At 38.7% G+C, this 23961-nt stretch overlaps 1 protein-coding gene across 1 annotated transcript in view; it reads right to left on the bottom strand.

The window, feature by feature from the left end:
* Positions 1-1303: 1303 nt before the first annotated feature.
* The window catches only part of riok1 (RIO kinase 1 (yeast)), a 34429-nt gene continuing 11771 nt past the window's right edge, over positions 1304-23961 (bottom strand). The window contains exons 7-17 of the mRNA XM_080193869.1: positions 23746-23858; positions 22650-22730; positions 20346-20432; positions 16274-16411; positions 15180-15283; positions 14753-14859; positions 11374-11439; positions 10257-10376; positions 7884-7937; positions 6842-6985; positions 1304-3215 (exon numbers count right to left, since the gene is read on the bottom strand). Coding sequence (XP_080049995.1) covers positions 3102-3215; positions 6842-6985; positions 7884-7937; positions 10257-10376; positions 11374-11439; positions 14753-14859; positions 15180-15283; positions 16274-16411; positions 20346-20432; positions 22650-22730; positions 23746-23858 — 1128 coding nt within the window. The 3' untranslated portion in view covers positions 1304-3101. The remainder of the gene's footprint in view (positions 3216-6841; positions 6986-7883; positions 7938-10256; positions 10377-11373; positions 11440-14752; positions 14860-15179; positions 15284-16273; positions 16412-20345; positions 20433-22649; positions 22731-23745; positions 23859-23961) is intronic.

Genomic DNA, 23961 nt, shown 5'->3' with positions numbered 1-23961 from the left:
ATTTGTACTTGTTCCCAGCAAAAGCAAATATGATTGACAAAGAGGAACATCCCCACAATACATTTATTAATTGAAGAATTCACCAAAACAAGGTCTTTTCCACATCAAGACATGGGATATATCTCTCCAAATAAAATTTGATTGCTAGATTCCTAAAAACTTAAATTCATGTAGTGCCTTTAATCTAATAATTATTTAGTGGCAAACAGGAGCATTATAAAAAAATGACATTGAGCAACACAAAGATATTAGGTCCGATCACCAAAAGCTTAATAGAATGTCTTAAAGGAGGAATGTGAGGTAAGAGAGCCATGTAGGTGTAAGAGTAGAACTCCAGAACTTAGGGCCTAGACAACTGAAGGTATGGCCACCATACATGAAGAGATTAAAATCACAGATGTTCAAGAGATCAGAATTACTGACATAGGGAGGAGGGAGGTAATGGAGTAATTTGAAAATAAAGAATTTTGAATTTAGGACATTTCTTGGCCACGGGGCCCATATGGGTCAGCGAACGCAATAGTGATATGTCATCAGAGATTTGGTGCAATTTAGAAATGGGCAACAGAGCTTTGGCTGACCTCATGTTTACAGAGAGTACAATGTGAGAGAGTAGCCAGGTGGAATAGTGAAGTCATGAGGTAGAAAAGGCATCAAATAAGCTTGAAAATTGGATAATGAAAATAGGTGACTTTGGTGATGGCACAAATGTGGTTGAAAGCTTAAAGTAGCGTTTTGAACAGCAGTTTCTGGGGAAAGGGATGGAGTTTGTAGCTGGGAAAATTTCTGCTAATCTAACACGGGATGTCAAACAGTCGAATAACTTAGCAACAGTACAGATGAGAGAGGCAATGACAAAATTGTCAATGTGCAAGTGCAAACTAACAATGGTATATGTCCTTGAGGGCTCTCATTCTGTGCAGCATTTCTATGATTTGCAGTAGCCAACTTCACACTTCTTTAGTTCAAGCACATCCTATAAAATTGGGAATTAGAAGTTCTTATCTCAATTTTAGTTGTCTTTCACCCACCTGATAGTTATTACCATAGTTATGCTGTCTTCACAGGCAACTTTGCAAAGATTTTGAAACAAAAATGGGGTTAGGTCATCAAATTAATTCAAATTAAAAGTCAAGAGGATATTATGAAAACAATGTTTGTGAACACAATCTAGATCTGGAGAGTTAATTGAGTGTTGCATTTCACCTGTACATTCAGTATTGTTTGCTATAAAGCTGAGACAATAAGGCACAGTTTAGAAGTGATCTTATGTTCAAATAAAAGAGGCACACATGCTATGGTATTAAGTTTTATTTTGTAGAGGCACTGGTTTACAAAGAAAAAGCTCGATAGGCAATGTGTATAAAGCAAGAATAATGACTCTCCAATGTTCTGCCGAGCAGCAGCATTGGGTCGATTAACTCATTCTTTATCAATGTTTGAACTGCAGGACGTATTTCAAAATTCAAAAAGTAAATCATTTGTTCCTATACATACACAAGATTTACCAAACTGTGTTGAATTTTTTTCTCCAGTTATAGTGGCTTCTTGTTGAGAACACTGACAGATTTGCTGGGTTGAAGACACCATAAAGGTAACAGCATGGACATCACCAATGAAGGGAGAAACAAAAACTGCATTCATAATAAATAAGTCGTGATTATTCAAAACGTTGAGAAACTCGTATGTGTTCTCATACGTGTTAAAAATGCACCAAGGAAACGTCAGTCATTTGGAAAGATGAGCATTTACCATGGGAACATCATGAAAGCATGAGGTGTGCCTCTGGCAAATACAACATAGTCAAAAGCAGAGTAAAGAACTCCCTCCTGCTTCATCCAAATTATAAATTTTAATCTCCATTTGAAAGGGAGAATTCCACATTAGAGATTTTAATATTCCAACCAGCTATCCTTCAGGTTCCTTGACCGTGATTATCAATTTGTGTTGCATTTTTGGGAAATTCTTCCAACGTGGGGTGCAAACTCATTAATTTGATTTGGATAAAGTCAGCCATCCTCTCAGCTTGAGCTCAATGTGAACCTAACGTGGCCTCCTATAACAATACTCGTAAACTTTGATTCCTGCAGTCTTTATTCCATTTACTTCAAAAAATTTTTTAATTGAACACATTTTCCAATACATGTATCACATTTAAAATTAAGGGAGTTTTAATTTTGGTGACAATATATTCAATGTACATATTCTGTTTAGGTCCACACAGTGTTACTTAGAAATGACTATCATTAAAATATGCATTGCTAAATTCTGATCACAGGTGCCTTTCATCAATATTTCCCAGTAAGTTTGTCCAGTATCACATTCCTTCTAGTTGCACATGCATAATACTGACATGTGCTTCACTGGTTCATGGATAAAATCTGAAGATGCTGTCCTGTCTAATCAAGTATATAACATTTAAATTGCAAAATTAGGATCAGTGAACACATGTTTAGGTTGGTCAAAGGAAAATTTAGGACAGCTGTAAGAATGTTCTGAAGTGTAATCAATACATGGAACAGACTTCCAGATATAGTGGGTGAGGAAGCCCAGGAACTGTTCAAGAAACAATTAGGCACTGCAATCTGGAAAACTGTAGGGCCTTCCTAAAGGGCCAGCACTGACTCAGTGGGCTGAATGGCCTCTTTCTGTGCCATAAATTTTCTATGGCTCAGTGGGTGAAACAAGAGGCTGAATTTTTGTAGAGATGTGGAGGGCAGGTTGTTGGCAATTTCCCTCCAAATTGCTCAGTGACAGGATGCTGCACTGGGTGGGTTGGTGGGGGGGGGGGGGGGGGGTGGCTGCACACCAGCAGCAGGTAGCCAATTATAGTGCCCACTGAGGGCACTGATCAGTAGTTTTCTGGAAATTTCTTGACATCATCCAGGCCCCATGCTGAGGATGGAGCCACTTAGTTTGCCCCTTCTCCAAAATCTTCCTCTGTGTCACGCCATCAGGATTTGTCATGTAATAGGCACCCAGGAACAAAAGTTCTGCTTGAGATGCACCAAATGGCTTTCCTCATTTAATAACCTTGTGGATTGTTGTCAACCAGTAAACTGTGGCACCAGCTTCTTTAATACAAAACGTTATTCAAGTTTCTACACTTTCCCTTTCTTTGTTTTTGCAACCTTCTCTTTTCTTTTTTTGATATGTTTGGGCACTTTGTTTTTCCGTTTCTCTCGCTGAGCTTCTTTAACTATCCTTTTCTTGTCCTATAAACAGAAAAACATTGTTCAGATGTGTGTCATAAACACAGATGAATCAATACTATTTCTACTTTTCTCTCTTGTATTCATTTCCAGGCAACTTACTCAATTTACTGCATTAAATCATTGAACAGTACAGCCAATGAAACTGACAATTTCATCTACTCAAGTTATGTTTTCAGGAATATAATTTCACTGTCAAAAAAATTACGTTAGTTATAAAAGCTAATACTCCACTAGGTTCACTAGTCCTTGCAAGCAAGCAAACCTCTATCATTTTTTGCTGGAGGCCTGTCTTCAAAACTTACTCCCTGATAGTCCTATAATATGACCCATCCCCTGAACACACAAAGGGAAAGAATCAGGCCCACCAAGCTCACCTCAACCAGTCAATGGTGCAATGTCACATCCAACCACTCTCATTCTGAGCAACACTGACAAACTCAACCCCCACTTACTCCACCAACCTAGAACATAGAACATTACAGTGCAGAACAGGCCCTTCAGCCCACGATGTTGCGCCGACCAGTTAAAAAGCAATGACCCTCTAACCTAAACCAATCCCTTTCCATCCATAAACCTATCCACGGATCTCTTAAACGCCCCCAAACTAGGTGCATTTACAACTGCAGCAGGCAGGGCATTCCAATCCCTCACCTCCCTCTGGGTAAAGAACCTACCCCTGACATCCATCCTCTAACTACCACCCCTTAATTTAAAGCCATGCCCCCTCATGCTAGCTTTCTCCATCCAAGGAAAAAGGCTATCACTGTCCACCCTATCTAAACCTCTAATCATCTTATATGTTTCAATAAGGTCCCCTCTTAGCTGCCTTCTTTCTAACGAAAACAACCTCAAATCCCTCAGTCTCTCCTCATAGGACCTCCCCTCCATACCAGGCAACATCCTGGTAAACCTCCTCTGCACCCTCTCCAAAGCCTCCACATCCTTCCTATAATGTGGGGACCAGAACTGCACACAATACTCCAAGTGCGGCCGCACCAGAGTTTTGTACAGTTGCAACATGATGCTGCGGCTCCTAAATTCAATCCCCCTACCAATAAACGCCAAGACACCGTATGCCTTCCTAACAACCCTATCTACTTGATTCCCAACTTTCAGGGATCTATGTACACATACACCTAGATCCCTCTGTTCATCCACACTATTCAGAGTCCTACCGTTAGCCCTATACTCTACACACCTGTTGTTCCTGCCAAAGTGAATTACCTCACACTTTTCCGCATTAGACTCCATCTGCCACCTCTCGGCCCAGCTCTGCAACTTGTCCAAGTCTCCCTGTAAACTAAGACACCCTTCCTCACTATCTACCACACCTCCGACTTTGGTGTCATCAGCAAATTTACTAATCCACCCAACTATACCCTCATCCAGATCATTTATAAAAATTACAAACAGCGGTGGCCCCAAAACAGATCCCTGAGGCACACCACTCGTAACTGAACTCCATGACGACTACTTACCATCAACCACCACCCTCTGTCTCCTATCTGCTAGCCAATTCCTGATCCAATTTCCTAAATCACCCTCAATCCCATACTTCTGCATTTTCTGCAGAAGCCTTCCATGGTGAACCTTATCAAACGCCTTACTAAAGTCCATATATACCACATCAACTGCCTTACCCCCATCCACCTCTTTGGTCACTTTCTCAAAAAACTCTAAGGTTAGTAAGGCACGACCTACCCTCCACAAAACCATGCTGACTATCTCCAATCAATTCATTACTCTCCAAATAACTATAAATCCTATCCCTAATAATTTTTTCTAAAACCTTGCCCACAACAGAAGTAAGACTCACCGGTCTATAATTCCCAGGGAAGTCTCTGTTCCCCTTCTTAAACAATGGGACAACATTCGCTATCCTCCAATCTTCTGGCACTATACCAGTGACCAACGATGACCTGAAGATCAGAGCCAGAGGCTCTGCAATCGCCTCTCTTGCCTCCCAGAGAATCCTAGGGTAAATCCCATCCAGCCCAGGGGACTTATCTATTTTCAAACCCTCAAGAATATCTAGCACATCCTCCTTATCAACTGCAATACTGTCCAGTTTACAACCCTGTAACCCAGTGTTCTCCACAGCTACATTTATGTCCCCCTGCGTGAACACCGAAGAGAAATATTGGTTCAATGCCTCTCCAATCTCTTCCGGTTCCACATGTAAATTCCCACTGCTGTCTCTAACTGGCCCTAATCTTGCCCTAGCCAACCTTCTGTTCTTAACATATCTATAGAACGCCTTAGGATTCTCCTTAATCCTATCAGCCAAAGTCTTCTCATGTCCTCTTTTAGCCCTTCTTAACTCACTCTTTAACTCCCTCCTAGCCAATCTAAAGCTTTCTAATCTAAAGCTTTCTGAGCCCTCAAGTCTCATCTGGACATAAGCCTCCTTTTCCTTTTTAACCAGCGAATCAACTTTCTTAGTGCACCACGGTTCCCTAGCTCGACCAATTCCTCCTTGCCTGACAGGGACCTACATATCAAGGACTTGCAGTAGCTGCTCCTTGAAAAAACTCCACGTTTCGGACGTTCCGAGACCCTGTAGTCTCCTAGTCCAACCTATGCTTCCTAATTCTCTCCTAATAGCCTCATAATTACCCTTCCCCCAGCTAAAACTACTGACCCGAGGAAATTTTTTGGCCCTGCTGGCACAAAGCCACCTTTTTCTTTATGGATCGGGAGGAATTCGGGTAAAATTAAGTTATTCAAAATGACTTTTTTGTATTGTCTCTAAATCTCCCACTAATATCATCTAGTCTCCATCACTGCAGTTCTTGCTGAGCCCTGCTTAAATCATACCCTGCCTTAAACATTTGGACTAATTCCAGATTTCATTTTTATTCGCCATGATTATCAAGTAAGGTTAAAGATATAAATTGTCCAAGATTTCTAACACTAGTTGGCACAACTTTACTTTGCACAACTACATTGAAAGTGTGCAAAAGCACTAAAACCTAACTTGCTGCATTTATCAAAATAGTTAGTTGCCTCACAACATCAGGTTAAAGTCCAACAGGTTTAGCTGGTAGCACAATTTCATCTATGCCTGATGAAGGGGCAGTCCTCTGAAAGTTTGTGTTACCAAATAAACCTGCTGGACTTCAACTTGGTGTTGTGAAACTTCTTACTGTGCTTACCCCAGTCCAACACCAGCATCTCCACATCACGTTTATCAAAATACCATAGAATCCCTTCAGTGCAAGAGGCCATTTGGCTCATCGAGTCTGAACCGGCCACAATCCACTCAGGCCCTATCCCTCTAACGCCACGTGTTTATTCTGCTGGTCCCCCTGACACCATGGGGCAATTTAGCATAGCCAATCAATCTACCCTGCATATCTTTGGGCTGTGGGAGGAAACTGGAGCACCTGGAGAAAACCCATGCAGACGCAGGGAAAAAGGTGCAAACTCCACATGGTCACCCGAGGCTGGAATTGAACTTGGGTTACTGGCAACGTGAGGCGGCAACGTGAGGCAGCAACGCCGCCCCAATCAATCCGTTGTCAGCTGAAAACTTCAGTGTTAAATCACTGGCTGATTTTAAATGTCAGGATACCAAAAAACTGACCAAGTGCCCCTCAGTACATGATTTTCAAATGCAAGTTAACCTTTCTGCTACTTTTGTCTGCCTGCTCATTTTCTTTAGGATGGATCCTTTGTCCTTCTTCAGAACCAAGCTCTGAGTCAGAGCTATCACTATCGGAATTAGATTTTTCTTCAACTTCTTCTGAGTTCTCAAGAAGAGCAGGCATCTGTTATAAATAAGAATGAATGAATTTGGATTAACAGGAAATAATATGTCATCCAGAATCCGTATGATAAATTAATAGCACAGGGCCCAATTTACTGACAGGTTCATTATTGGTGCAGTCAAGTGCAGAATTGTGTATCTTCTTTGTTCTTTTTAGAAACAACAGGAAAGTCTAATTGGCTTAGCGAGCCTAAGTATCTTGTCTCAAGAAACTGATTCAATGAGCTCAAATCCGCTTGTATTATTTATTTACTGAGCTTTCTAGAAATTTAGTCCTTTCCCCAAATGAACATTTTGCCCAGATCAACTTAATCAATCTCCTGTTTGATTTTCTCATTTCAAAATAAAATAGGTCCAATTCCACTCTCTCTCACAAACTCTCTCTCTAAAAGAGAAAAAGGAAGCATTTATCAAAGTTAAGAGACCGGGAACACACGAAGCAAGTGTGGAATACAAGGAAAGTAGAAAGAAACTTAAGCAAGGAGTAAGGAGGGCTTAAAAAGGGTCATGAAAAGTCATTGGCCAGCAGGATTAAGGAAATTCCCAAGGCTTTTTATACATACGCAAAGAGCAAGAGCCAGGGAGAGGGTTGATCTACTCAAGGACAGGGGATCATTTGTAGGCTGTAATAATGTTGTAGTTCTCTACGGTTCCGTTGTCCTTTTTTAAGTTTTCAAAGTTATTTTTCTCCCTCAATTTGATCCAGGGACAGGATTCTCCGGTCGTTCATGCAAGAGGGATTCTCCCATCTCGCTGCAGTGAACAGATTTTGCCAAGCACCAAAGTCTCTGTCGTCTCTGGCAACAGGATGCAAACAGCTGGAGAATTCCCAAAAAACTGCTAGAGGTGTAAGATCCTTCACATCTGAATTTATTTGGTACAGTGAACTCGAATCTTACCTGTTGAACACCAGTTAAGTCTTTCCTCATTCCTGTCACTGTCTGGTACAGAATCTGAGCAAAAACAGAAGTTCAGTTTTGCGGTTTAAGATCTATTAGTGTCAAACATTTGTAAACATCATACTTTAATGATGGCATGCAACGTAATAAAAGATGGATACGAACACGGACATATTGAGCAATTCTACCCATGCAGTATTTTCTGAACAAAGGGTTTTGATCCATTAAACATGTCATAGTTCTCAGAATAGATTTTGGCACTTATAAAAGGATGCATTTTAAATAAAAAAAAATTTAAATAAATACACTTAAATAAAATTAAGTAATTTAAAATATAAACAATCAGCACTAAAGGGAAAAATTGCACAATACTCTCTTAACTTGGAACGATTTGAGAATACTCAAGTCCACAAAGGTTGTTTCAAAGGGACACGGAAATTCGATACTATTGCACTTTGTTAGGTTAGAATTGAGGAAAATCAATTCTTCAGCTGGTGTTCTAAATCCTACTTGATGCTACAGGGGTGCCTGAAGTAGGAAGGTGCCCCAAACAAAGCACCACGGTCCATATAAGAGTACACTTATGCCTCCTAATGCATGGCCTACTGTTTCAGAGGCTGGATGTGCAATCAGAATTCTCTTTGTTGAATTTCCTCACTTAACCAATTCATCTCAAAAATTAACTAAAAGACATAATGACCCAATTTTCCTCTCAGTAACAAAGGAACTGTAGCTGCTGTTCCCCACAAGTGCAGTTGCCTACTGAACCTTTGCGGGCTTCTCGTCAGCTAACTCTATTAACCCAGTGCCTGATTCAATGTAACGCACTCTACTGGGAATCGGTGGCATTTATGAACAGAACAAGCAAAGAGAGGTTATCCTCACTGAGATATAGACTGCAAACCAGGAAATTAAGAAAGTTTAAAGTTTATTTATTGTCACAAGTAGGCTTACATTAACACTGCAATGAAGTCACCTGTTTTAGCTACACTGTGGGAGAATTTAGCATGACCAATGCACCTAACCAGCACGTCCTTTGGACTGTGGGAGAAAACCGGAGCACCTGGAGATAATCCATGCTGACACAGGGAGAACGTGCAAACTCCACATGGACAGTGACTCAAGCTGGGAATCGAACCCAAGTCCCTGACACTGAGGCAGCAGTGCTAACCACTGTGCCATCTGGAAATATACAGTAAATTTATATTTAAATTATTGCACAGGAAGTGAAATTAAAGATTGGCAATAGTGGTGGGATTATGTGTGAGAGATACAGAAAAGCAGAATTAAAAAAGTTACAACATTAATTTTCTTCTGAAGGAAAGAAGTTCCAGATATTTAAATAGCTTTTCCAGTGATGCACAGAAAAAAGTTGGACAGTATTTGTCACTCGGTAAATTTCCTTACTCCTGAATATACAAGCTCCTTTTTTTTAAAAAAGGACTGGCACAGTGGTTAGCACCACTGCCTCACAGCGCCAGGGACCTAGATTCATTTCTGGCCTTGTGTGTGTGTGTGTGTGTGTGTGTGGGTGGGTGTGTGGAGTTTGTAAGTTCTCCCTGTGTCTGCATGGGTTTCTTCCAGGTGCTCCGGTTTCCTCCCACAGTCCAAAGATGCACAGGTTAGGTGGAGTAGCTATGCTAAATTGCCTCTTAGTCTTCCAAGATGTGTAGGTTGGATGAATTAGCTATGGTAAATGCATGGGGTTACAGGGATATGATGGAGCAGAGGGTCTGGATAACACAATCTGTCAGATAGATGATGCAGGCTCAATGGGCCAAATGGCACTGTTAGGAATCCTATGATTCTTTCATTTGTATAAAACCTGTCTTTAGTGTGGAACTAGTGGGTAAGTAATACAAGTTCATGCCGTTAGTGATTTAAATGCGAAGTCTGGCAGCGAGTCGTGTAACAGTGAATCCTGTGCAGGAGCAGGGCATCTCTGACCACAACCTATGGTTATCTGCCTTTAACAGTGCATGTGTGGATAGTCAAAATTGTCAGCTAGTCTCACTGTTGCTATTGCAGAAAGAGCCAGACCAATGAAATGACACTCTCAGCTAATTGCCCTTCAAGGGTTGGACAATAAATGCTGGCTTAGCCTGCGACATCCACATCCCACGAATAAATTTAAAAAAGTAAAACAAAGACCAGCTGGACGAGTGACAATAACAATTTTTGTTAAAAAAACAGTTTCAGTTCAGAACATGTATAATTAATTGTTAGAAGTAATAGGAAGATTTTCACATATGACAATGATAAGACCAATGCCTTTCCCTGGAACATTCTTTTCATTAGCAGCAAATCTTTAGAATAATTTCACGCTAAACTCAATTTTTTTTTCTAAAGTAGATCGTATGGATAACCACTTACATTATCATGCTGTTTTTCTGTGGTCACATCTTCTTTCTTGAGTTGCATCATTATTTCAACATCTCGTTCATAATGTTTCACTTCATTCAGCGTCCTGGGAATGTAGGCTTTTTTGAACACCTACAGAAAGATTAATAAATGTATTTAAAATAATATTAATCAAGAATTGTCCAACACAATTCAATATCAAATTAATACTGTCTTGGTGTCAAAGTGCACTCTTCTACCTCTCCTCATTCCACCCAAGATTATAATTGTTAGAAAGAATATTTAACCTAGAAAACAAAATATCAAGGATTACATTCAATGCCTTTTGTTAAAGTATGTTTATTTTATCGATTATATATTCCACACCTTCCTAATTTTATTTTACACAAAATTATTTCAGTGACAGTTTGGGCAGGAGTAGTACTTTTAGCTCCAAGTCAGAAAGTTGCAGTCTTAAGGCTCACTTTAGGACTTGTAATGTTGGCTGCTGCAATATTAGAAGGCAGAAATTTTAAACTGAAGCACCACCTGAAATGCAACTTCCCATGCACAGTAACAAAATCCAGGGAATTTTTCAGTGTTCTGAACACCACCATGGGAAATTGGTATTTTGCAACCAGTGCAGTTTATAGGTCTTACTGTGCGCAACCGGGCTGCTTAAAATTTTTTTTCATGAGACATCGGGATTTGTTATGGATTAAAAATCTATGAGGGCTGTTGCCATCAAAAAGTGTTTGGCTCTGAATTTATTTAATCCAAAATCTGTTAGAAACCATTGGTAGAATTACTTTTAACACTGTAAAGATATTCTTTTGTTTTAAGTGTCATTTTCTTTTTCTTTTAATAAAATGTTGAACCTTACTGTTTAAAATCACCACAAGTGGCCTGAGAGTTACTTATCTTGAAGTTCAAATAACTCCTCATAATACATAAATTGCAAATCATTGTGGCAGCTGACTCAAGTTTCCCATTGGGATTTGGGCAGTCTGGTACTTACCAACAGCTGTCCCATAACAAAAGGCACATGTTGTGCCCAATGGGAACCATAATGTTACTGGAAATATGTTAAAAGTCTCTGCATGAAAAACATCAAAATATAGGCAACAAAATTCCAATAGAAGACGCTTACCTCTTCATCTACTTTGTCCTGGTTGGATCTTTCTTCTTGTGTTCTGCCTGCAGCTATTTCCATTGCCTAATTAACATAAATGCAACAGTGGCATTGATAGAGATAGGCAGTAATCTTTTAGTTCTTGGACTTCTGAAACTCCTCCCTTTGTTCAGTAAAGTTACTTAAGACCGGAAGGATTTTACACCAACAGTTATTCAAAAGTTTAACATTTGTAATCAGTTCTACTTTTTTGAAAAGATGGAGAGAGAAACATGCCATTGGTCACAAGATGACACCTGATTCAGAGATACAAAGTTATGAAATTCATTAAATAGTGAGGGCATTGATAGGCTGATGAATACGTACTCAAATGGCAGATGAAATTTAATACAGAGAAGTGTGAAGTGACACGTCCTGGAAAGCGCAATGGTGATTGGCAGTAAAAACTAAGTAGTAATTTTACAAGGGATAGAGGATTAAAAAGTTAAGGTGGCAGGATTCTTGACTCTATAAAAAAGGGACAACTCATGAAAGCAAAGAAATTTTGTTAAATCACAGGTTATTCACTTTAGTAATCAATGCTTATCTATATTAGTATGAAATCTCACAACAGCAAGTTAAAATCCAAGAGGTTTATTTTGAATCACAAGCTTTCAGAGCACTGCTCCTTCATCAGGCGAGTTGATGAAGGAGCAGCACTCCGAAAGCTCATGATTCCAATTAAGCCATTTGGACTTTAACATGGTGTTGAGACTTTGCACTGTGCCCATCCCAATCCAACGCCAGCATCTCCACATCATAGCAATATTAGTATATCCATTTCTGGGCATCACACTTGAGAAAGATCATCAATGACTTTGGATAGAATGCAGAGCAGATTTACTAGAATGGCACTAGGCAAGAGAGATTTCATTAACTGGAGCAGTTAGAGAAGCTGAGATTGTTATCCTTAGGCAGCAAAGTAGGTTATGGGAGGATTTGTAGAAATGTCCACAATTATGAAGGGTTTTGATAGTTTTTCACTAACTACTCTATTTCCACTGGCTGGAGGGTCAGTAATGAGAAGATACAAATTTTAAATAATTGGCAAAAATGCCAGTAGGGAGATAAAGAAATTTTTCTTTACTGAGTTATGATGATCGTGATTGCATTATCTAAAAGGATGGTGGAATAGTGGCTTTCAAAAGGGAAATGGATCATTTCTCAGAAAGAAAAATTTGCAGGGTCATGGGGAAGTATCCAGATTGTGGGATTAATTGGATAGTTTTTTTTAAAGAGAGCATGATGGTACAGGCAGCCTCCTTCTGCGTGGCATGACTCTAACCCTAAAAGCAAGTGACACAAATGTTAAGTACTTAGGCCTTGAAGCATTCTAAGTACATTTAACTCAATCATGACAGTCATATAAGTCATTACAATAAAACTTCTAGAATGATTGGAAACATATTAGTTAGGATTTGCCTTATATCAATTTTTCTGCTATCAATATTTGATAAGATTCACGTAGCCACGGGACTCAATACCTCCATGGGTATTATGACACTTTGAATGCATATAATGCAACAGTATCTAATGTTATAAAGAGGTCATTACTTGAGGATAACAATCAGCACTAAAGTCTTGACTATCCATTTCACTTTTATGCATGCAATTTTGAAGTTTCCACAAAACTAAGTATTAAAATATCTTAAATCAATTCAAACTTTATTTTATTGATCACGGAATTCAAATCAAGGAAATAAAAGCTCAAACTGTACATAATGCAGATTGATGTATTCAGATTGCAGTGCAGAAATTCAATATCTGGCAAGTCTGCTCAATTATGTGCTTAGGGTCTCTCTTTTTACAACATCAGAAAACAGTTCAGAATTCCAAACATTAACGGCACTGTGATTTGTACTCTAAAAAGGTTAAAATTTGGCTACAAGACTTATCGGATTTAAGAGTACATTTAAATCGAAGGGTAAATTCGTCCACCAGTATATTGTTAATATTGGGCTTTGCACTCCATGATGTAGCAAGTAAAGATCTTAATTCACCACAGTGACTATTGTGTTATTTAGCCTGTTTGTAAGCCGTGGCCTTTCCAGTCTTAGTTTTGCACCAGACAGGAACGCACAGTTGTTGCAGTTCACCCATGCACTATTTGAATGCTTGCCGTTGCCTATCCACTCTCAACCCTGTTCCCCAACCATCATAGCTAACTCGTACCATCATAGTTTCCTTTATTTAGATTCAGGACAGAACTCTCAGAATTAACTGCGCCACTTTCCATCTTGATGATGAATTCTATCATGCTATGGTCACTCATCCCCATGGGGAAATCGCACGGCTAGCTTGCCAATTATTCCTTTCTCATTACACAACACAGCCTGCTCTCTAGTTGGTTCCACAATATATTGGTCCAGAAAACCATCTTGTACACACTCCAGGAATTCCTCCTCTGTGGTATTGTTATTAATTTGGTTTGCCCAATCTATATGCAGATTAAAGTCATCTATAATTACAGATGCTTCTTTATCATGAGTATCTAATTTCATGTTGAATGCTATCCCCACCATCACCACCACAGTTTAGGGGTCTATAAACAACCTCCATTAACGTTTTTTTGCCCTTGGTGTTTCTCAGCTGTACCCATACAGATTCCACAATGTTGGAGCTATTATCCGTCCTCACCTACATTAATTTCCTCTTTAAGCAACAATGCAACCCCATCGTACGCACACGCTTCAGTCAGAGGGTTGTGAATCTTTGGAATTCACTACCCCAGAACATGAATACATTTAAAGCAGGGATAGACAAGATTTTTCACGTCGGGGAATCAGAGGATATGGGGAGGAAAATGGATTTGAATCCCAAGATCAGCTATGATTGTACAGAAATGCAGAGCAGATTTGAAAGGCCACATGGTGGCCTATTTCCTGCAAAATTAATCCACATTTTGAAATAAATTATATTAGTTAAAACCACAGAACAACACAAATATAAATCAACTCCATTTCCACAAGCTAGCAAAACAAAGTAAAAAGCTGCCATTCAGGCCAGCACTAAAGTTGTGCAGTTGGAATTGAATAGCAAACAAGGCTCATTTCTCTATTTGAGTTAAACCAGACTGCCTATTTCTCCCCCAGAAAACATGGCTTAATATTTTTATAACTTCAGCAGACAGGGAAGTTATATGTAAATCCTTGTTTATGCACAGGGATTTTTTTTTCAATTGTAGGCACTCAATAGTGCTCAAGAATTTAACTGCAACAGGACTATAATTACCCCTAATTATAGAGAAAATTGATCAAAAATTGGCAGAATTTCCAATAACAATATAGGAACTCGTTGATGTATTTCATGGGTGGATCATGTGGTAATTACTTCTGCAATCAATTTTCATTTGTCCTACCTTCTGAAGGTAAGCATCAAGATTATCTTCCATAATTGAAAGGTCTGTGACAAATTCAAAAAGTTCTCGCACAGTCATCACAGCAACATCATGTTTGCGGAAAAATTCTATCAAGAAAAAGGACACAATAATGAACTACGTTTCAATATTAATGGAAAACACAAAATTCTTTAAATTCCTTAAAGTCTGAGCATGTAAATCCAGAATATTCTGCAAATCTAGGTGGTCTGCTTTAAATACTAAATTAGGTGATAGTTTGTTTTTCTAACGATCAAAATGTTTAGCTGGTTACATTAGCTATTGTGTATATTCAATGCTTAACCTACTTAAATATGACAGATTTACTACATAACTATTGATCATTTTCAGTGGTTTAACAAGGAAAAGATCTGAGCAAAAACTAAAATAATTGTTGTTTTTGACTCACCATTAACGTTGAGACAGTCTTTTCGGAGAAACTCCAAGGCACAAGGGTGATCGTGCTCCACTGACTGTGATACATCAATTATATAAATTCCCCCATTGTGGTACCTGCAGGATACCACAAAAAGGAAGTCCATACCAATCACCACCTCCTTCAAAGTCTTGACTTTGACTTAAATTCCAAAACCCGGAGCATGATTTCACACAACTGACAATAATTTCTGCACCATACCGTCCTGTGGGATAGGATGTGCAATAAATGGGACCGAGGTGCCCTACCATACCTTTACTTATTAGATTAACTAAACTTAACAGAAATAAGCTGAAGGATGCAAGACTTATTTTAAGAAAGCTTATTGATGTAACTAGTAAGTTAGCTTCTTTATTCTGAGCTTGACACACCTCCCTAGTTCAACAAGCAAAAGTACAACTGCAAAACTCACTAGCTAATCAATCCTGCTCTCCTGTACTGCCATTTCTCGATTTTAATTGTTAATTTTGAAGGTTCTGGTTCTCCCACAAATCTGTTCCAAGGCCTGGATCTATATCCAGCCATTTCCTTGATTCTAAATTCTGTGATTTACTGCCATCATAGTTGAATTTCATTACAGTTGATGAACTGAATTAAGGTGTGCAGATTAGGTTGGGTGGGATTGTCATCAGTGCACGCTCAAATCGGCCAAATAGCCTCCTCCTGCACTATAGGCCTTCCGTGATTTTATGATCTACACCTCCTTCTTCAGTCGTGTGACAATTGTTGACTGATTACACTTTTGTGAAATGCCTGGCTATATTTTCCTACATGAAAACAGCAATATAAATGCAAGTATTTGCTGCTTCAGTTATTATACATGCCAAAACATTGTTGTAACGTTGGGTGTAAAGGAATATGGAATTACATACAATATATAACAAATGTTATAATAAACAGGTAACCTGATAACAATGCACATTTATAAAGCGTTCTTAACATAGAAAAATGGGCAGGGCATAGGGGAAAGTCTGAAGGAGAAATTATAAAGGAACAAATGCATTAGAAACTCTAACCACTGTCATGATTCAATAGACAAAACAGACAGACATCAGGGCACGACTTACAGCATGTTAAATTCACTGAGATCAGCGTGAACCAGTCTGGCATCCTTGTACATTCTTCGCATGTACTGAATCACAAGGAGGTATAGCTCACAGGCCTTGGATTCAGACAAGTGAGCATTTTTTAACAGTGGTGCTGGACTAAAGAACAAAAGGGAGGTCAGTTAAATCACTGGCTATTAATTCCTTTAACTTCAAAACATTTGTGCAGGAAAATTGGAGCTGAAAGAATTCAAATCTTTGATAATTTCTTTTTAAACTCTAAGTAGAAATTTGTAGTTTTAAAGTGAGATCTTGGTGTGCAGATTGCAATGAATCTACAATTTTTTTTCTCTAATACAGCTACTTAAATCCAGATACATACCTGTACAAAATTTCTAAAACTCCTTCTTTAAAATAGGTTGCTATCAAGAAATGAAAGAAAAATGGATTTGATTTTCCCATATAGACAACAAAATAAGGGAAGTCAGGTTGTGCATCCAACACAAAGTGGGCAGGTATATGTGACATGATCAACAGGAAAAACATTAGATTAAGAGCTCATTTGAATTATCTTCAAATATGCATAAATATGCAATGTTCATAATTAGGCTTAATTTGTGAGATTTTGATTATGTTTTAATATGTCTTTCATACTAAAGGTTTACTCTGCAATTCTACAACATGTTTATTTTACATTTTAAAGGAGATTATGACACAAAGGTTGAAGTAAAGCTAGTTGATGTTTAACTTACAGAAAAAAATATTTTGACAAAATATTCTCAAGACATTGACTTTTTTTGACTTGTTCCAGGGTGCCAGAAATTCTTTGCTAATTTGTTCAAGGTTCTGTGCTTTGAGCTCAGTCTAAATCTCACCTAGACCAAATGTGATCACTATTACCAATGTTCAACTATATGCATCCTATGCCGATTTCCCCCTCCTTGATGCCTCAGCTGTTGCTGTCCTATCTGGTACAGCCTGAGAACAAAATTGGAACTTTGCCGATTTGTGTAGTTCAGTTATTCACTGAGTAAACTCACCTGGTCTCTGCGGGAAACCAGAGTATCAAATTAAAAATAAATGGGGCATTCCAAACACTTAAAAACTACACATAATTAGTTAATTTAAATAACTCATTCTTATCAAGAATCAAAAGGCAGATTATATACAGATCAGGGAAATCATATTTTTGTCGAAGAGATTTGGAACACAATACAAAAATTAGACCTGGTAAAGTAGAAGATAAACCTAGGGAGTAAATTTTACAAGAATATAATTTTTTCAAAAAGGAGTAGACCCTCATGCTTATTAAGTCTTTTTTTGAAAGATCAACATTTATTCTTTTTCGCAGAATATTCCTTTACATCCGCTCACAATTTCCTTTCAAACCTACTAATTTTGTTCTGTTATCCTTAGAATGAAAATGTTCCAGAGATATTTTAATTATTAATCTGTTTATACTGCTCAGCGGGACTATCCCTGCCTGATGCCACTCAAACACTCACTCACCCACTCAGTCAATGAGGGAATACACGGTGGCACTGTGGTTAGCACTGCTGCCTCACAGTGCCAAGGATCCGGGTTCGGTTCTCGGCTTGGATCCCTGTCTGTGTGAAGTTTGCATGTTCTCCCCGTGTCTGTGTGGGTTTCCACTGGGTGCTCTGGTTTCCTCCCACAGTTCAGAAGATGTGCTGGTTAGGTACATTGGCCATGCTAAATTCTCCCTCAGTATACCTGAACAGTCACCGGAGTGTGGCGACTAGGGGATTTTTACAGTAACTTCATTGCAGTGTTAATGTAAGCCTACTTGTGACGCTAATAAATAAACTTTAAACCTTTAATTTCCTGAAATGATTTCTCAAAATGACCCCTGCACGGTTCCTCCTGGAGTATCCACGAATCTATCGTTACCCTAATTCTGTTCCTCACCAATACCATCCAAAGACAACAAAGTCAGGTTCCATGTGCATGCTGAGACATCAGCTCTATTTCACCACTAATTCTCTAAACACTTCCACTGCCCCTTCGTTATCAGGTTGTCTGTCCAATATCAAGGCCTGAATGAGTCACAATTTGTTCCAATTAATTATGGGGAAGACCACTGCTTTGGATTTTGCTACGATCCCCATTCCCTCGCCATCAGTTACATCACCTTCCCTCACCACTGTCTTGGGCTCAACCAGGATGTTCACAACCACAGCATCGTGTATGACCCCAAGCTGAGTGCCCAACTCCTCTCCTTCACAAGGACTACAGTTCAATAATATCACCAGCATCCACCCCTGCCTTACTTAGCTCATAGTTGCTGAAACATTCATTCACACCATTCCAGACTCATGTATTCCAATACTTTCCATGCCAGACACCCAGATTCCACCATGATAAACTTGAGCTCACCCAAAACACCACTGCCCACATCCCAACGGATAACATGTGCCATCCATTCATTCATCATCTCTGCAAGCTGACTTGCACTGGCTCCTGATTCACCAACATCTCAATTTTGAAACATGGATCCTTTTGTTCAAATCCCTCCATAAACTCACCCTTACCTACTTCCCTGTTGTTTGAACAGACAAGGAAGTAGCACTCGGTACAAGTTTAAAAATGCTTTTCTTTTACTGAACAGAACTTAAAAGATTAACATGACAGAAGCAGTAAAATAAAAGTGAACTTGAAGACTGGCTTCTCAAGTCAGTCCCTGTACTAAACTTCAACACACTGAACAGAGTTTGAAACAACTGAACACAAAACTGTAAAACCAAAATATATCTCAACCCGTATCTCGTTATTGGAAGTGCCCTTCACAAGCTGTCCCCCACTTAGAAAAACAATCCTTGTGGCTACTGTAATGCTGAGGTTTGCCTGCATTGTGTACCCTTCAGGAATGCAGTCAATTTCTAGTTAACCTTTAGCCTTCTGATTCTACATGTAGTCAAGTTAGTTACAATTGTTCAGCAGAGTTAGTTAACCCCTACAGCCTAGAATTTAAATGTGAATGTGCAAAGGCAGAAATATCTTAAAATGAAGTCTTTGCATAGACTGAAGCAAACAGGGATAAGCAAATACAGGATCTCTCACTCCCTAACCACCTCCAACCCTATAATTTTTCAAAAGCTCTGTATTCTTCCAATTTTGATCTCCAGTGCCTTACCCACTTTCAATATCACGTCACTCATGGTCACGTCTTCAGCTGTGCAGGTCCCAAGGTCTAGAATTTCCTGCTTACGTTCCTTTGCTTCTCCACCTTTCGTTCTTTCTTCAGAATGCTCATTTCTTTCACTTAGCCTCCAAATACATGTCCTAATATTTCCTTTGTTTGGTGTTAATTTTGTTCAATTACCTTCCTGTAAAGCCCCTTGAGACCTTTTCCTACACTGAAGTCTCTACATAAGTGCAGGTTGTTGCCTAAACTGGTGTTCCCTGTTAACTGAATCCTTTAACACACAATGTTTATGAATTATTGTAGCATTTCCTTTCATAAATGTCCAAATTCAATTAAGTATAAAGCCTATCACGTAATTGCAAGCACTACCATTGAAGTTTGAAGTGATTGACTTCCACAAAAACTAAGGGTTCGTTCTAGAGCACACACAAAGGGAGTGGTGGTGTAATTGTGTTGTCATTGAAATAGTAATCCAGAAACTCAAAGTAAAGCTTTGGGGACCAGGTTCTAACCCCAGTAGTTCAATAAAAAAAATCTGGAATTAAAGTCCAATGATAACCAAGAAACCATTGTCAATTGTCGTAAAACTCATCTGGTTTATAAATGTCCTTTAGGGAAGAAAATCTGCTGCTCTTACCTGGTCTGGCCTATATGTGACTTCAGATCCTCAGCAATGTGGCTGACTCTTAAAATAGCCTTTGAAATGGCCATTTCAAATCACAGGCAATTACATATAGGCAATAAATGAATTTAAAAAAACAGTCACCACTATAATCTCCATTTTAACCATTCTACCTTCTTCCAATCCTAGATGATTAATACATCATGTGTGTGACACATAGTTTTGTTAGCTAAATTATTCCTTACAGAATATCACTTAAATAAAAGGCACTGATTTGAATTTAATAAAAGGAAAAAAAAACTCACATATCATCTTTACCAATAAAACCCATAACAAGCACGTGACTCCTGAGCATGATTGGCTCTGGACAGGGTATTTCTGCTGTTTGTAGCCTATATCCAAAATAAACAGAATTACATTTTACCATTGTAAAATAAATGACCTGGCATTTGCATTTTGCTGTCACATAAAATTTATCATGTTCGCATAGTATATCATCATCAGCTATTTTAATGCATTAAATCTGTTCCATTTAAGCAAATTTATGGAGATGCATTCAGGTGTTCAAATGCTAATGTCTGACAGCTTATTAGTTCAAGAGAACATATAATTGAAGAGTCAATAGTGTTTGCGCAATCATTTCATTGTAATTCAGATCTAAACAAATTCCTTTTGATGGTGTAACAGGCAAGTATCTATTTCCTTTAAGGTTGGGAATTATGTTGATTTCTTATTTTCATTCAGCAGAATCATTTGCCATTTTAACATATAGACTTTTGGAAATACGTGTTGGTATTTCTGAAACTGGTATCTAAAGGGGTCACATTATTCAATTTGAACACATTTTGGGATTGTTTTTCAGCTATGTTATGATTGACATTTATTTGGTTTCACTGAAGTTATTTAAAGGAATTCTTCCACATCAAGACAACCTACATCATGACAAGTATCAGTCAAACTATACAGCTTTTTTAGGTGATAACAGAAGAACTTGGACATAAAAATTGAGATGACCATTTTATCACAAAAATTGCAAACTACTTGAGGAGCCACCCAAGCTTAAACAACTAATTAAAGCTTATATCATCTAATCATCCTAATTCACTTCGTTTGCTAAATCGATTGGGCCCAAGTCACAGTCTGGTGCTTGATATCACCTTCTGATGACAGCAAAGGTCACTATTGGGAGATGTGATATGAGTAGTAGCTAAAATAAAGTGGAATGTTCTAAGTTTCAGTCATGGATCTGTTACAAATTCAGTTCAATATCTGGGCAGAGAACCATCTGAGACATGGAAACCAAAACAGAATCCAAGGTTGAAAGAAATCTTCAAAACTAAAGATAAGGGGCGAGATTCTTCAGCTCTCAGCCATGAGTTTCCCGCTGGTAGGTAGTGGAGCATTGTTTGCTAGCAGCGGGATTCTCTGGTCTCTTGGCTGTCAATAGGAATTCCCACTGACATCACCCCATGCCGGTGGGGAATCCACGGGCAAGTGTGTGCTGCCAGTAGGACAGTAGAATTCCACAGGTGTGAACGGCCGGAGAATTCCAGCCATGCTCTCAAATACTATTGCTTTAAAAAATGTCTCAAGAAAGGAGAACAATAATTTAGGATTTAAATCTTGTACAGTATCTTTACAAAATAATTGGGGATAAACGACCTACATGATTAACCAATATTATAATGCGAATATGACCAAAGCTCCCAAAACGATTCCTTTTCACTGTTTAGATTTGCAAGGAGGTTCCACTCATGTTCCATAAAGATTTATCTTTTAACCACATTTATTTTACTGCTGTGAGGCCATGCTGTATAAAAATTGGTTTGTGTGCTTACACAAGAGTGATGAATACACTTAAGAATGAGTGAGATGAATATTACACCATGCAAAACGTGCTCTGAAAAGAGCAGCTGTTGCCGTAAAAGATTTCCTTGGAAAGAACTGGTAAACCTTGCCGATTATGGCAATATATTCTGCCTGTCGTCCAAAGGAATGGCTGGATTAGATGAAAGAAGTAGTCACATTTAATAATGGAGATAGGAATAGGGGCACGATTGTTCAAGCCATTAGGCCATAATTTCCAAGCTCTCCAGCATCAGATTGGGGATGGTACACCAAACATGCTCCCAGGAATCCTCCTCAGAACTTCACAGGAAAGGTTTGCACGGCAACTGTCCTGTGCTGGCAACTAGCTGAAAATGTGATTTAAATTGCAAACTGCAAATGGCTCTGCCAGGGTTACGTCAATAGTTACCCAGAAAAAGTTGAAACAATTAAAACCTCTTAACCTCTGGGTAAGTATTGCACAGACCAAACTCCCATGTGACTGCATCCAATAATCCTGACACCCCAGTGGAATCCCCCACCCTGCCACAACAGGATGCCCCAACCCCTACGGGTCTCCTCCACTCCCTGGCTACTGCCTCACCTACACAGTTCCTCTCAAACCATCAGATCTGACCAGGCCATACCCAAGGGCTGAATCCCACTCCCTCACCCAAGCCTGACTGGTTAGTTATAAAAAGTGTCATGTCTGTTATCTTCATCCAGCTCCAAATAAAGACAGCAAAGCAAATAGAAAAGGTCTAACATGTTACTCGTGATACCTGATTAAATTTCGCATTTCCTTCTCTGCCCAAGTCCTCACCATTTTTCTTGGATTTCCCTTACAATATCCACGGCGGAACCTAGAAAAGAATTACTGCTTCTTTCAATGTTTTAAAATGTCTAGAAAGGACATGACATTCAACAAGTTTATTAATAGGAGAGACACTCTGCTTCCAAAAAAATCAATACTTCCATCTCACTACTTCAACTATCAAATGAATTTCTTTTAATTTTTTTTTGCAAGTAATGACAATTCTTTTACAGACTTTAAAACACACACTGGTATGAAATACATAAACAGCATTATGAAATAGTGAATAATAAATAAAATATAGATTCTACTGTAATGAAAATGCATTGGGTCCATAGATCATTATAAATAGTTTTGAGAAATATTGAATGTCTAACCACTGTTAGGAATGGGTTAACTGCAATCTTCCACTTTAGACCCAATTTGTACGTTAATTGATTAATAGTCCTTGTCGGGGTATATAAAGGGGTTACAGGTGGTACTGGGTGGTGTGTGTGGAATTGTAAAAGAGAATAAAGTGAGTTTGTGAAGAAGCTGGACTTGCATCATCTTTTATTACTGGACTGTAACTAGGAAGCTTAATACCACTCAGGATGGCACTAAAGATGATCGGGAAAGGACAGAAGACTTACCTTGATTGAGGATAACAGTTACTATGTGGTCCCTACCACATCAATTTGCAGACTCTATTCAAAGATCTGATGATAACTCTGAATTTGTAGTGTATCAAAGTTTTTAATTCATATGTTACACTCGTGGTTTAGTGAAGACTGGTTACTCTATTTTCAGGTTCCAGTCACGTAGCTTTCACATATTTGTCTATAGCATGTGGCTTTTACTTAGGGAATTTTTGTTGGGGGTAGGATGGGGAGTGGCTACAATCATTGAATGTTTACAGTACGCAAAAATAAATGTAATCTTGGATATGTACAGATATATGCAAATCACAGATTGCTGTAAACAAGTGAGGGACAATACACATTCCTCCTGTTTATGTGGTTTACAAATCCCATTTAAGATATGGAGCCTATAAACTAAGAGATTTAAAATAAAGAAAACCTTACCTGAATTCACCACTAACATATTTATCACGATCTTTAAAAATTAAGATTGAAGTTTTGTAGATCTTTATTGCTCTGCTTTCTCCAGTGTTTGTCGTCGCATGATAGACATTTGCCTGTTAGTAAAGAGAGACAAAAACAACTGTTGAAGGGGGCTTGAAAGAATAAGTTGGATAATGACCATGGACTGTATTATCAGGATGCTGGGGCTCTGATGAT

The sequence above is a fragment of the Carcharhinus amblyrhynchos genome, chromosome 8 (genome assembly GCF_965287045.1).
Source record: "Carcharhinus amblyrhynchos chromosome 8, sCarAmb.v2.hapA, whole genome shotgun sequence".
In the NCBI taxonomy this organism is placed as follows: Eukaryota; Metazoa; Chordata; class Chondrichthyes; order Carcharhiniformes; family Carcharhinidae; genus Carcharhinus; species Carcharhinus amblyrhynchos.
The sequence above is the reverse complement of the archived record's forward strand: the minus strand, read 5'-3'. Positions and strand labels throughout refer to the sequence as shown.